This window comes from Mycena indigotica, assembly GCF_014461135.1.
Source record: "Mycena indigotica strain 171206Taipei chromosome Unknown Mind.scaff0008, whole genome shotgun sequence".
Lineage (NCBI taxonomy): Eukaryota > Fungi > Basidiomycota > Agaricomycetes > Agaricales > Mycenaceae > Mycena > Mycena indigotica.
In genome coordinates this window covers 1,797,709-1,811,312 of record NW_023503007.1, presented here as the reverse complement: position 1 = coordinate 1,811,312, position 13,604 = coordinate 1,797,709, and the positions used below count along the sequence as shown (strand labels likewise).

The following is a 13,604-nucleotide window of genomic DNA, read 5'->3' as shown; positions in this document are numbered from 1 at the left end:
ACGCGTGTCATGTGAAGGTGACGTGGTTCTCCCACGCCACGTCACTTGGTTTTCGCCATGACGGACCTCCAGCCAAGACTCCCGCCCGAACTCGAGCGAGCAATATTTGCGATGGCTGCGGCTCTTCATCCATCGATGACTGTCCCGCTGCTCCTCGTTGCCCGCCGTGTGCTGATTTGGTAACTCTACGTTGCTTATTGACAGACACCGCTAAATGCTTCCTGTATTATAGGATTGAGCCCATGTTATATTCGTCTACGATACTGGAAGAGGAGTCTCATCTCGACGCCTTCTTGCGCATGGTAGCGCGCGATCCGGAAATGGCGCGCGGTGCTGTGCGACATGTCGTTGTTCCCTTCACTCGAGGAACAACGGCGGCCCAAGATACCATTCGAACGGCGCTCAGTGCTTGTACAAGACTCGACAGATTGGCCGTCGGTTCTTGTACGTGGTCCGCCGCGCTTCTCGCCGACCTTTCCGCCGCTGGAGTCCGCCTCACGCGCTTTGCTGGCCACGTCACCACTGGGGGTCCAACAGGCTTCTCGACCTTACAGCTCCTGTTTGGCGCACTGACTCATCTCGAAGTATTTGACGAGCTGCACGATGCGACTCCTCTCCTTACTGCTCTTCCCTGTCTCACGCACGTCGCTATCAGCATGCCCACAATGAATGACGGTGAGCGGGCAGTAAACGACCTAATGCGCTCTTTGCCGCGTCTAAAGGTCTTTTGCATCGTATGGAGCATCAACAGGCACACATCCACGTCCCACTTTGTATTCACAGACGCGCGGATCGTTATGTGCGTCTATGAAGAGTGGTTCGACGCAATCGTGGACGGGCCCAGCTATTGGGAACTCGCGGAAGTTCATATCGCCAAAAAGGCCCGGCGCGAGATTCCGGGTGAGGTTTTGTGATTTATAACACGTAATGGTCTTACTTACTCGTTTTCAGATAATGAGTGCTGGGCGAGCGTTGAATAGCAGATGGATACCTTGGGCTGTGCGGGTCAACTCGCAGGAACAAATTACAATATCAATATTGATCATCTTCCATCTAATTCCTGACTGCGACTTCGAAAGCTGCGGTCTGTGCCCCCAGCTCTGACTCCTTGATGGACTGTTGCACAGCGATTATTTGGCAGTTATAACACCGAGCCTCTAGTGCCACCCCTTATGTCGCCTACACCCGAACTACCATCCGAGCGTTGGTTCAAGATAACCGCACAACTTCCCCGCTGGGCACTCTATAGCGTGTCTTCCACTTCTCTCATTTTCTCAACTCTATTGTAGCACCACGCCTCTTCCACGACTTCCGATTTCGCCCCGGCAAGTCTCCGGAACAGTTGGAAATCATCGACTCTTGGCACTTTCAACTCTGCTGTGTCTCGGTTCCTTGATTTCTGTCGTCGAGAGCAAATACCCAAGTTCCATAATCCGCCCCAACGTTAACGCATCCCGCCGGCAACAACATCCTCGGCGACTTTTTTCTATGGCTTCCTCCTCCTTCTGCCCCACCCTGATCCCCACCCTGATCCGCCCCAAGCCCCTTTACTATTTAGTAACCCCCACTGGCACCCGCTTGCTCAACAACGGTAGTTCAACAACCCCCTCGTGCGGTGCTACTTAACTCCTCGATCCTGCCACGTAAGACCTGTTAAAGATACCCCGCTTCCTTGCTGGCTTACGCGAGAGCCGACCCGTAATAGTCGTAGTTTGTCCTCCTTGCACTATAGACGAAGTACAGAGGCAAACCGTAAAGAGTCGTTACCTGTTACCCCCCATCATCTACCCTGGCGACCGGTCGGGCATCCCGGCGCCTATCTGTCGCATCAGCATCAGCCACGTGCCTTGTCGCACGCCGAGCTGTCCAACAAATAAAGGTCTCCCTTTTTTGGCCAATTATTACCCTCATGAAAAAAATTTAAAAATGCTCCAGTTTTCTTCTGAATCCTCGGGGTGCTTCTTCATTTCCTCCCACCACATTCCTCTTCCTCGACGCGACGATTCTATGCGCCAATGCCTGACAGAGAGACGCTCATGCTGCGCCGCCCAGCAGCGCCGTTGACAAGGGTAGAAATGAGGGGAACGACACCCCTGGTTTGCGGGGTGCCAAGGGCGGGGGTAAGGGACGAGCGTAGGGCGTGGCAGGTACAAATTTTACCTGAGGAAGAACAGCCACCGTTGATTGTGAGGCGGTTGACGGGGTGTGGGGCGCTGGTGCATGGCAAGGCAACCCTGGCGACCGGTCGGGCATCCCGGTGCCAATCTGTTGCATCACCATCAGCCATGTGCCTTGTTGCACGCCAAGCCACCAATCGTTAACACACCCCCTCGTGCGAGGCGCACCCAAAACTGAGGGTACACGAGAATGGTGGGAGTGGGACTCGTGCCAGTCCCACTCCCTTCCAATCTGTGGGACTCCAGCCATCAAAGTGGGATTCATGGCTCATTGCTGTGATCGTCTCCAAGGCCGGCGGATGTCAGATCAGGAGAGAGACTTAGCCGGCGTCGTGCAGCGAGCCTCCGCGGCGAGCGGCAGCCCGCGGCAGCGTGGGGTCCCCCTGGTCGGGGTCCGGGGTGGAAAACCCTGGCCGTCGCGGCCGGCACCGCAACCCAATGATCCACGCATGGTACATCAGAAAGATGATGTGCATCAAGTCCCACTCTGATGGGACAAGTCCCACCAAATCGGCTTAACCGCTGTCAAACAGCACTGGGAGTGGGACCGGCGCGAGTCCCACTCCCACCAAACTCGTATATACTCCCCAAAACCAGTCCCCTCCAACGAGTTCCATCCATCCAACATCCGACCGACAACACATAACTGCATGCAAAGTCCGCATGCCCCGCCCTGAGACCTAATCCAGCCTCCGGTGTTCCGTCAGCTCAGCCAGAAATCCCCTCCAGCCAAGTCGTTCACCCCCTGGTCCGACGCACAGCCTATCCCAGCCCAGCGCCCAGCCTAAGGTCTGCCCGCAGCCAGTCCCACACAAGTTGATGCACTGACTATCTGCGTAATTGAGTCCCAAGCCAACATCCAATCGACCTGTATCTATCCAAGGTCAAAGTATTACAAACACCTAACACTGTTGTACAGCCAAAGTAGTTGAGTCAGACTTGCAAGGAACAACTAAAGTGGATTCCTGTCTCAACCCACAAACAAGTAAAGTGAATGAATGGATGAAGTGACAATAAATGCCATACTTGAAGTATCACAAACAGATGAGAAATTGATTTCAGTGAAGATAGACCTTGGTACCAGATTGTAGAGATTTCAATAGTTTTCCAATGGTATATAAATCATCCCAAATGGGTGAGAATTGGCCAAGTTATGAGCCTAACACTATTTTCAATATTTTCAAACTAAAAAAAGGCCAGTTTAAACTTGGGGTTTGAACCGGCCCTAACGTCGGATTTCCGCGGATTTCCACTTGAAAAGACACTCGTGATTTTAAAGTTCAGCGCAAGGCTGAACCTGAACCTGAAGTTCAGTTCGGTGTTCGGCCGGTGTTGGCTTTACCTGAACCGGGTCCGAACGTGTTCGAACGCCGAACGCTGCAGGCGCCGGGCCGGCGTCGCCAATCCAATATCGACCCAATTTGGATGCAGCCGGACGTGATATGACATGATGTCTTGACAGTCGCACGGTCATTGCACTGTCACCGCCCATAATGCCGGTGCCGCGTGTCGCGAGGGCGGATGATGCCTGTGCCAAGACTCCCCGGACCAGGCCGGGGCCTTACTAAGTAGCAGTCGGGGCCGCTGGCAAGCCATTAAGTCCTTGTTTTGCAACGAAAGGGAGGTAGACGGTATGTACCATCCACTGTTACTGCAAAATGATAATGATATATGAAACTTATAGAAATAATCAATTTTTTGGTTGCCCCCAGGTTCAAGGTTCGAACGCGTTCTGAACGCGAACCGAACCGCACTGAACCTGAACGCGAGGTTCAGTTCGGAGTTCAGCCAAAAGCCGAACCTGAACCGAAGTTCAGGTTCAGCGTTCGCCAAAAAATGGGCCGAACCTGAACCGAACCGAACCTTGCCATCTCTAGGACTAACCATTAACAATTAGGCTTAAGTGAAAACTGAACCTACTAGTCAATTTGTGATATCTACAACTTTCATTGTTTAACCATGATGCTCAGCCCACCCTAAAGTGCCTTTCCGCGGAACTCCACCTGGGGTCAGAGCAAACAGCGCTGGGAAAGCTCTTAGCTGAGACGGTGGTGGATTGGCATGACATAAAAAAGTAGAGTAAGTACACTACTAGTAACTTACTTTGCATTTTTATATACATAGGTAAAAATGTTGAAGTTACTGCAGCTGGCTGGGTTGCCGGTGCATTCACTGAAGGCGTGGTAATACTGTGCACATTCAAAAACTCTAAAGCAATTACGCACCCGGGCCACGTTTCAGCCGGTGTCTTACTGATTGATTCATTTTTGAAGTTTAACCTTCACTGCGGCGCAGTCACGCCCACGGCGTCCGCGTCCCAGCCTGGCCGTCCCCGCCTTCTCTAGCACAGTACGCCGTCCTAGCGGCGGGCCTCATCCACCGCCAGCGAAGAATGCCTTCGGCCGGCGGAGCATGTATAGCGGTTCTTGTTGGACGATTTTCGTCAACAAGTAAGCGCGCGGCCCGTCGCTCTTTTTCGTGTGCTGATTTTGCATCCGCAGATTCGCGGGTCGCGCGGGCGGCGGCCCCGGGCCGGCGTCAACGGTGTCTCTAGAGGCGGCCCGGCCCAACTCCCGCGCAGGTTCTCGTGCCAAACAGAGCTTGTCGCTCAAGCTGTTATAATGGTACGGTGACGGCGCCGTATACGGCCGGCCCTACGCCGTTTATTACACGGCCTAAATTTGGGCCCGCATGCCATGATGTGCATGATATTGACACAAAATTTTAAATACCGGGCCCATTGCATTGACCGTGAATTCGTTCTTGAATCGGTCGTCGGTAAGGCTTAAGCAAGCTATATACAACATGAGCGAGAACAATTTCGACTTCTACATACTTCATTTTTCCCCCGTCAATTGGCACTGATAACTGTCGTTTCGCTCTTACTCTTAATCACCGCTCAAAAACGATCCGTCCGGGCCGCCGGCGTCTCCTTGGCAGTACAGGTACCACAAGCACATTGGCATTTGCATTTCCTTCGGCATCCAGGTCCATTTCAGCGACCACATTGCGGGAGATCGGGTGCTGCAGCTGCGGTGCTTGTGTCACAGCTCCACCCGGGCGCCGGGCCGGCGTGCCTTCGGCCTGCTCTCTGTCGATCAACCGCCGCCGAGTTGCCTCCAGCTGACGCTGCATCATGGCCATCTCGCGCTGAATCTCAGCAGCCTGTGTCCGTAACTCACCTGCCTGTGTCCGCGCCACCGTCAAGATCTGTGAAAGCCACTGCGCCACGAGCGGCCGGACGGCGTTGTTTGTATGGTTATCTACCCGCCCAATTCAACTCTTAAGTCAGTAGAGGAAAGGAGAGGACGTACGGGTCTGAAATAACTCGGCTAACTCGGCTAGAGCAGCAGTAGTAGCAGCTTCGCGGTCTACCCGACATGTATTCAGCAGCAGCACACAGGGCATCTGGATATAAATTGACCAACCTGTGACAGAATCACGGAAAACCTCGAGTCGGCCGGCGGCGTCGACAAGTAGCGCGGCGAGGGGGTGCGCCGCTCGTGACGGTGGGGATTCCGCTCTGGCCTCGGCCTGCGGTGCGGTTGCACCGGCATCGCCGGCTTCCACTGACATTGCCGCCTCTTCTGCTTGACGGGGCTGCAGCTGTTCTACCTCACTGGCAGGCTCGCCGCGTTGCGCCGCTGCCGCTTCCCCGCGCGATTGTGCATTGCCAGCCGCCACCTCTCGCTCCTGCCCGAGCCCCTCGATCACCTCCTGTACTCTCTGGCCGAAAGCCTCAAATCGCGCCGCCTGAGCCAGGAGTACATTCGGCATTGACATCCTGGCCGCCACCGCCCGGATCATTGTTGTTACCTCATCGAGCGTCGGCTCTTCGTCTTCATGCACGGTTTGCGCATCCATTTCGCCGTCCTCAGGCTCTCGACGCTGATCCCCGATCTCATCTTCTGCGTCTTCGTCATGATGCTCAGAATCGACCGAGCCGTCCGAGTCGTCGGAATCAGTATCCACTTCGATCGTGCTGCCGGTGGAGTCCGCCGACTCGGAACTGTTGGAGTCGGTATCGCTCATTTCTGGCCCGAGTGGGTCGGCATCCGGCAGTAGTTTGAGTGGAAGGGGCGAGACTGCTGTATTGAGGAAGACGTACAACGTTCTTGGACCCGTGTGCTTCGCGCAAAAGATGCCTTCGACACCGAGGGCATTTCCACTGTTGGCTCATCATCATCAGCGACATCGTCAACAAAGAAAGCAAGCAGAACGCACCAGACGGCACACGCCAGTCCCCGCAAAACACACCCACACCCGGCGTCAATGCTAGTCTCACGCACTTTACAGTGGCGAGATATCATGATCGATATCATCGCGGATATGGCGGGCGAGAAATACGCGGCATCCAGCGTCACCACCGAGCGCGCTAGCTCCCCCAGCGCCGTCCACTGCATCTCCTTTTCTAGTTTTTGTTCTTCTTCTCTTTCTGTCTGGGTGAGGCTATCAACAGTCGTCGTGTCCCGTTTTGCTGGCAGGTACCGCGTAATTGCCGGCCCGCTGTGCACCATTGCACCACACCCAGTCGACGCCCTTGACGAGTTACTTTCCACCTCCGCCCCCGCTTCAGGCAAAATCTGCACCTTCCATGTACTCATCTCGGTCCATGTAGGCACCCCGCAGACCAACCTTGTTGCCGTCGGAGGGAGAGGTAAAAGCGAAGCCAAAGACACATGCGGGACAATGGCGGGGTCGCCGTCAGCCATCCGGGAACGCAGCGAACGGAAAGTGTGGTACGACTGTGGTGGGAGAAAAAAAGACGAAAAACGCGTGACGTCACGCAGGTGACGCCCACGTGAAACGGTCACACATCATCTGATTGAGTATCGCGTCCTTCGGCGCAGTCGGCGTCAGGAAAAAGGGAACCAATTATCATTGCATGTAATCTATACTGTAGTATTTCAATCAATTCGGCCGGCCATTTTGCTGTGACAGTTTTAGGGGAACCTGAAAATTCGGCCGAAGGCCGAATTCACTGTGACAGCCTTCCTTATATGGAAGTTCAGCGCGCCAGCGAAAATTTTGGAAAACTACCATATTTGGACAGTTTAGGACAAAGAAATTTCGCTGTGACCTGTGACCCGCCGAAATATTTCGGAAAAAAAAGGCCCTGTAACCGTGACATGCCTAATTGATCAAATACTACAGTAATATGTGAATATAAAGCCTCAACAATGCATGTAAACTGCCAACTGCATTATAGATAATAATATGTGCTTATACACCATCTCCATGTCTATAAGTATACTGCAAGGCTTATAAGATCTAAAAGCCTTGTGCAAAAAGAAAATGCTTATTGAGGTTCATGGGTATTTATCAGCATAGATACATGAGGGAAAACAAATAAAGAAAACAACTAGATAATGCTACCTATACCTGTATCTACTCATGTTCTATAGCACTCAGAGCGAAGTAAGTAAGTAAGTAACAAGTGATAGTAATGAAGATGATTACAGGTTAGTGAATAGAAATGTTATATCTTTTCACGCAGACTATCTTTTAATAATGAACAGAACAGCTAACAATAACAAAAGCTGTTGTGGAGCTATTGTGTGGAGCACCCAGCACACTTCGAGGTAGCCTTGGGGGCTTCTTCCAGTGCGGCTTGTCTCCAGGCAGAGTTTTTGCATCACGATGGCTGGAAGCTAAGATGCTACTACTACCCAACTTGACAGCTCATTTTTGAGCAGTGAATTGCCAGTGAATAAACTCGAATTTTTTCCAAGTTTTGAGAGTGTGATTCCGGCCCAGGCATAAAGACTTAGAAACAAAGTATAAAGAGATTGAAATTATTGTTGTTCCAGCTAACTGCAAAATCATAGGCGGCTCCAAATTCCAGAGATACTGATGGGAGGTGGGGGGGGCCTTGATGTTATGACGTCAAAAGCTCACAGCCGCTTGCTCATGTCACAACCACCATGTACCGGTACATACCACCATCGCAAAAGGACCTTGTTGTTACCATCAAGCAGAACACGGAGCAGAAGAACTCAACTCTTGCTACCATGACTAGGATGGGCAAGCGCACTATCGAGCGAACTCTCAGCAACCACCATTTACATGGGAGTGTAGTCCTGTTGAAGAAGGGCCAAGTTGGTGTAAGGGCAACCCCGGAGGCCTGAGATCAAGGTCCTAGCAGGGGAGGATCCAAAGAGTGAATAGAAGTAAGCAAATACAAGTGGGGCTGACCTAGCAGGGGAGGATCCAAAGAGAAGAAACTCTAAGGGTCCGCCTGCTAGGTAGCGGAACTATATACTGCGCTCTTGACGCGCCAAGGTTGATCGTTGCTCCGTGCAGTATGCCTGCGCCATGTCGCAGGCCAGGTCCCAGGGGGATCGCCAGGCGGGGGCGGCGATGCGCCTGACGGAGGCGGTGATGCGATCGCCGGAGTCGGAGCCGGAGTCGGAGCCGGAGTCGGACCGGAATCGGAATCGTCTCCGAGGGGCCGAAAGGGAGGTTCCCCTGACATCACCCCCCCCTTTGAATGCGGCGTCCCGACGCATAGACCGGAATGGAATCGAGTCGAAGGTTGCAGAGGCGATGTGCCGTGGTTTGCCAGGGTACTTACGATAGAACTCCGCGATTTTCTCCGGGGCGAAGACGCGGTCGAAGCGGACCCACTGGTCATGCGACGCGTCGTAGCCTTTCCATCTGACGAAGTAATTCAGCCGTTTATACCTCACCCTTGCGTCCAGGATTTCCTCTACTTCCCACTCCGGGACTCCGTCCTCGAGGTCCGGAGGGGGCTGGTCGTAGCCGGGGCGTCCGTCGAAGGGGTCGTCTTGGGCGAGCTCGAGTTTGACGACGGGGAAGACCGGGTGGAGCTTCGAGTAGCGCGGAGGGAGGTCGAGCTTGTAGGCGCCTTTGCTGATCTCCGCGACTATCTTGAATGGTCCGAGGCGGCGGTGGGAGAACTTCTCCGAGGGGCGAGTCGTCCTGATGTCAGAGGCATCCAGCCAAACACGGTCGCCAACCTTAAACTCCGGAGACGGAGTGCGTCTCCGGTCGTAGTAGCGCTTGTACTCCTCTTTGGCCTTAGTGAGCGCGGCCTTGGCTTCGGCAACACCAGTGGCAATCCGGTCGCGGAACTCGTTCACGGACTCCATAGCGGAACGGACTCCGGGTTCGAAGCCCATGCGCGGGAGTCGTCCCGTGTCCGTCATGAAGGGGACTTGTTGCGTGGAGGAGTGAATGTGGTTGTTGTAGGCGAACTCCGCGGCCGGAATCAGCTCATCCCAGTCGTCCTGCTGATAGTTGGTAAAGATCCGCAGGTACTGCTCCAGCTCCTGGTTGACGCGCTCTGTTTGACCGTCTGTCTGCGGGTGGTACGCGGTGGACGTGGCAGGCTTGATGCCGATTAGACGCCAGAGTTCTCGGGTGAAGTCCGCGATGAACTGCAAGCCGCGGTCGGAGACGTACTTCTCCGGAGTCCCGTCATGGCGCCAGACATTCCGGTAGTAGAGGCGAGCCGCCCCTACTGCGTCGACCGTGGTGTGACACTCCGAGAAGTGGGCACGCTTCCCAAGGGTGTCGACGACGACCATGATCGCGTCGTACCCATGGGCCTCCGGAAGCTCGACGATGAAGTCGACGGAGACGGTATGCCAACGCTCTGGGGGCGTTTCCGTCGGGTGCAGCTCTCCGTGGGGCAGTCTCCGGAGTGCTTTGGTGCGACAGCACAAGTCACAGGTCGCGACGTACCGGCCAATATGGCGAGACATCTGAGGCCACCAGTAGTTCCGGGAGACCAACTCCAAGGTCTTGAAGCGACCCGCGTGTCCGGCAACTCGAGTGTCGTGGCAGAGCTCGATGATGCGTCTCCGGAGGTCCTTATCCTTAGGTACGACAATCTTCCCACGAAAGTGAAGAAGACCACCGGAGACAGCCCACTCGTCGGAGCGCGAGGAGTGGGGGCCTCGAGCTTGACCTTGGACCTTTAGGAGTTGCCGGGCCGCTAGTGCGACGGGCTCCTCCAGGTCAGGCTCACCGGAGAGGGCATCGCGGATGTCGCGAAGGAGTTCAGAACCAGGGCCGGAAACGGAAACGCCTTCGAGAGTGCGGACATGGAAGAGTTCGGGCCGCAGAAGGACGACGTCGGAGTTGTCGGAATCGATTCCGTGGTCTGGTCTCCGAGAGAGGGCGTCAGGTCGGCCCATGTCGCGGCCGGGCTTGTGGTGCAGCGTGAAGTCGAACCGGGAGAGGTAGAGGGACCAGCGGGCCTGTCTCCGGTTGAGGTGCTGCGTCTTCCTGAAGTACTCCAGATTCTTATGGTCAGTCCAAATCTCGACGGGATGCGCGGCGCCCTCGAGGAAGTGTCTATACTCCTCGAGTGCGGATGATCGCGAGCATCTCCTTGTCGTGGATTTCGTAGTTGCGCTGGACATCATTTAAGCTTTTGGAATAGAATGCTACAGGGTGCCACTTCCCGTCCGGGGCGGATTGTGAAAGAACCGCCCCGTCGCATAATCAGAGCTGTCCGCCTCAAGTCGGAAAGGCCGTGCGTCGTCCGGAATCGCCAGGACCGGTTCCGAGGTGACTGCGTCCTTGATCGCTTGGAACGCGGAGGCCTCCCGCGTCGCCCCAAGTCCACTGCTGGTCCTTCTTGGTGAGCACGAAGAGAGGGCGCGCGAGGGTCAAGAAGTCCCGAATGAACCTGCGGTAGAAATTAGCGAACCCAAGGAACTGCTGAATGTCCTTCTTGTTCTCCGGAGTCGGCCAAGCGGAGACGCCTGCGACTTTGACGGGGTCCATTTCGACGTGGTTGTGGGAGATGATGACTCCGAGGTACTCGATTGACGATTTTTCAAAGTCGCACTTCTCCGCCGGAGGTACAACTTGTGCTCTCGGAGTCGCCGCAAGACCTCCTGAACGATCTGCCGGTGTTTCCGGAGGTCGGAATGGGTGATCAGGATGTCGTCAAGGTAGATCATGACGTCTCCGGAGAGGATGAGGTCCTGGAAAATGTCATTCATCATCGCTTTGGAACGTCACGGGAGAGTTTGTCAGGCCGAAATACATCACCAAGGGCTCGAACAGGCCTCGGTTAGTCCGGAAAGCCGCTTTCCACTCGTCACCTTCCTTGATCCGGACGTTGTTGAAGCCCCAACGGACGCCGAGTTTGGTGAAGTAACGAGCGCCTTTGAGCCGGTTGATGAGGTCGTTGATCAGCGGAAGGGGGTACCGGTTTTTGACAGTCATCGCATTGAGAGCACGGTAGTCCTGGACGAAGCGGAGTCCGCCGTCCTTCTTCTTGACGAAGAAGACCGGAGACGCCATCGGAGACTTGGAGGGGCGAATCCGGCCCGTCGAAAGCCCTTCCTCGATGAACGCGTCGAGCTCGCGTTGCTCGAGGGGCGAGATGGGGTACACCTTGCAGTTGGTGGGCTTAGCGTCGGGGACGAGTTCAATGGCGTGGTCCCAGGCTCTCCGCTCCGGTAGCGTGTCGAAGGACTCCTTGTTGAAGACGTCCCTGAAACTCCTTAGCCCAGTCCGGGATCTCGGAGGGCGCAGGGGCGGAGTTCCTGGCGAAGGCTTCGGCCAGGCGCTGTGAGACAGTACTGCCAGCGCGTATCTCCTCCGAGGGGCGGAACGAGGTGTAGAAGATGCGGTCACCATCTTCAAGCTGACCATCGTCTTCATCATCGTCGGAGTCCGGCATCAGATCAGGCAGGGCGGAGTCGTCACCGGAGACGGAATCGTCTCCGTCGTCAGGCCCAGAGAGGTCCATGGTGCAGACCGAGGGGAACGGGCCGGAGCGGAGTCGCTTCTGGAGCAGCCGGAGTCGCCGTAGCTCAGTCCGTTCAATGCGTTCTTCCTCGCGGCAAGTGGAGCAGCCGCGAGGGCACCGCGTCATCTTGACCTCCTTGGTTTCCCAATCGATCTCTGGGTTATGCTTCCGCAGCCAGGAGTACCCCAGGATGAGGTCTTGTTTACCAAGATGAGTGACGGCGAGTTGAACACGCTCGGAATGGCCTTTGTAGCGTAAGACCAAGTCCGCGATCTGGTTGATGGAGCCGGCGTCGTTCGGAGTGCCATCAACGTTAAAGACCGGAATCGGTTGCGCCAGGGTGCGGACCGGAATGCCATTCCGAGCGACATAGTTCGTGTCGATAAAGTCGGAGGTGGCACCACAGTCAACCAGGCCAGAGAGCGAGAGCTTAAGCGCGCTGGTAGTGGACTCTAGCTCCAATGGGAGGTGGAGGGAGTTCACTCCAGGGGAAGCAGCGACAGTGTACTGCTTGGGTAATTTCTTTTCCCAGGCAGTGAGGCGACGGAGGTGGGTGACAGGCCTTATCGGAAATTGATGGGCTTTATCGGAAATTGATGCAGCCTTATCGGAAATTGATGGGGAGGGTAACTGCTTGGGCAGTTTCTTTTCCCAGGCAGTGAGGCGGCGAAGGACGATGACCGGAGTCGCGGGCGAAGTCGGAGACGGAGTCGAAACGGGGGCGGGGGAGGGTATGTCTTTCGTTTCAGGCTCGTTGTAGGGCAAAGGAATTGATTCGTCATACAAACAAGCGAAACGATTTACGGACGCGAACGAGGGCACACCAGTCACTCGTCGCGGGGGACAAAATCCTCTCCGGCCATCGACTCCGCGACTGTTTCCGGCAGCGCAGCTGTGTCCGAGTAGCGGGCGATCAACTCCGCTAACATCTCGTCACCGAGTTGTTGGATCACCTCGTCGAGGATGTCCATTGAGCGGACGTCCGCGGGGAGGGGGCAATCCCGGGCGAGATGGTTTGGGTCGCCGCACCTGAAGCAGGCGCGACGAGGGGCACCCCGAGCCCTAGTGCGATCCAACTCCATGGGGACGGGAGCTGGAGGCGCCGGAGCGGGGGCGCGGGCCACGGGTGGCACGACCGGAGCCACCGGGCGGAAAGGGGCCGGAGCCGGGATGCGGTTGACCGGAAACGGAGTCCGAATCAAACCGCCAGGCGTCTTGGGGGCGGCTGACTTGATCAGCTTGGCCCGGACCAGGGCCTCGTATTGACGGAAGGCCCGGGTGCGCCAGCTAAGGTAGTCCCGGAGGTCCGGGGGGTCGTTCGAGGACGTGATTCCGTTGTTGATCAGGGGGTCAAGTCCGTGGCGGAACTTGGTCACCTTGACCAACGCGTCTTCGAATCCGGCGAGGTCCATCAGGTCCTCGAAGTCGTCGGTGTACTGGTAGACATCCTTTGTGCCCATGTGATAGGCGGAAGTCTCCAGTTTGGAGAGAGCATGATCTTGCTCATTCTCCTCGACGAACCGGAGTCGGAACTCGGAAACGAACGAGCCCCAGGACGGAAACGGAAACGGGGCTTTGCTTCCGTGGCGCTCCGCCCATTGCTGAGCGGGTCCTTCTGCCATAAACGACATGGCATAACGGACGGCCTTTTCCTCGCTCGCCTCTCCGTTGATCACGAAGGCCTCAGGGGCAAG

At 55.7% G+C, this 13,604-nt stretch overlaps 1 protein-coding gene across 1 annotated transcript; it reads left to right on the top strand.

The window, feature by feature from the left end:
* Positions 1-57: 57 nt before the first annotated feature.
* MIND_00927500 (uncharacterized protein) lies at positions 58-980 on the top strand (the record flags this gene model as incomplete). Its single annotated transcript, XM_037365902.1, has 3 exons — positions 58-179; positions 233-900; positions 952-980. 3 exons carry the CDS (start codon positions 58-60, stop codon positions 978-980), a joined length of 819 nt encoding a protein of 272 aa, XP_037217314.1.
* Between the last annotated feature and the right edge of the window lie 12,624 nt (positions 981-13,604).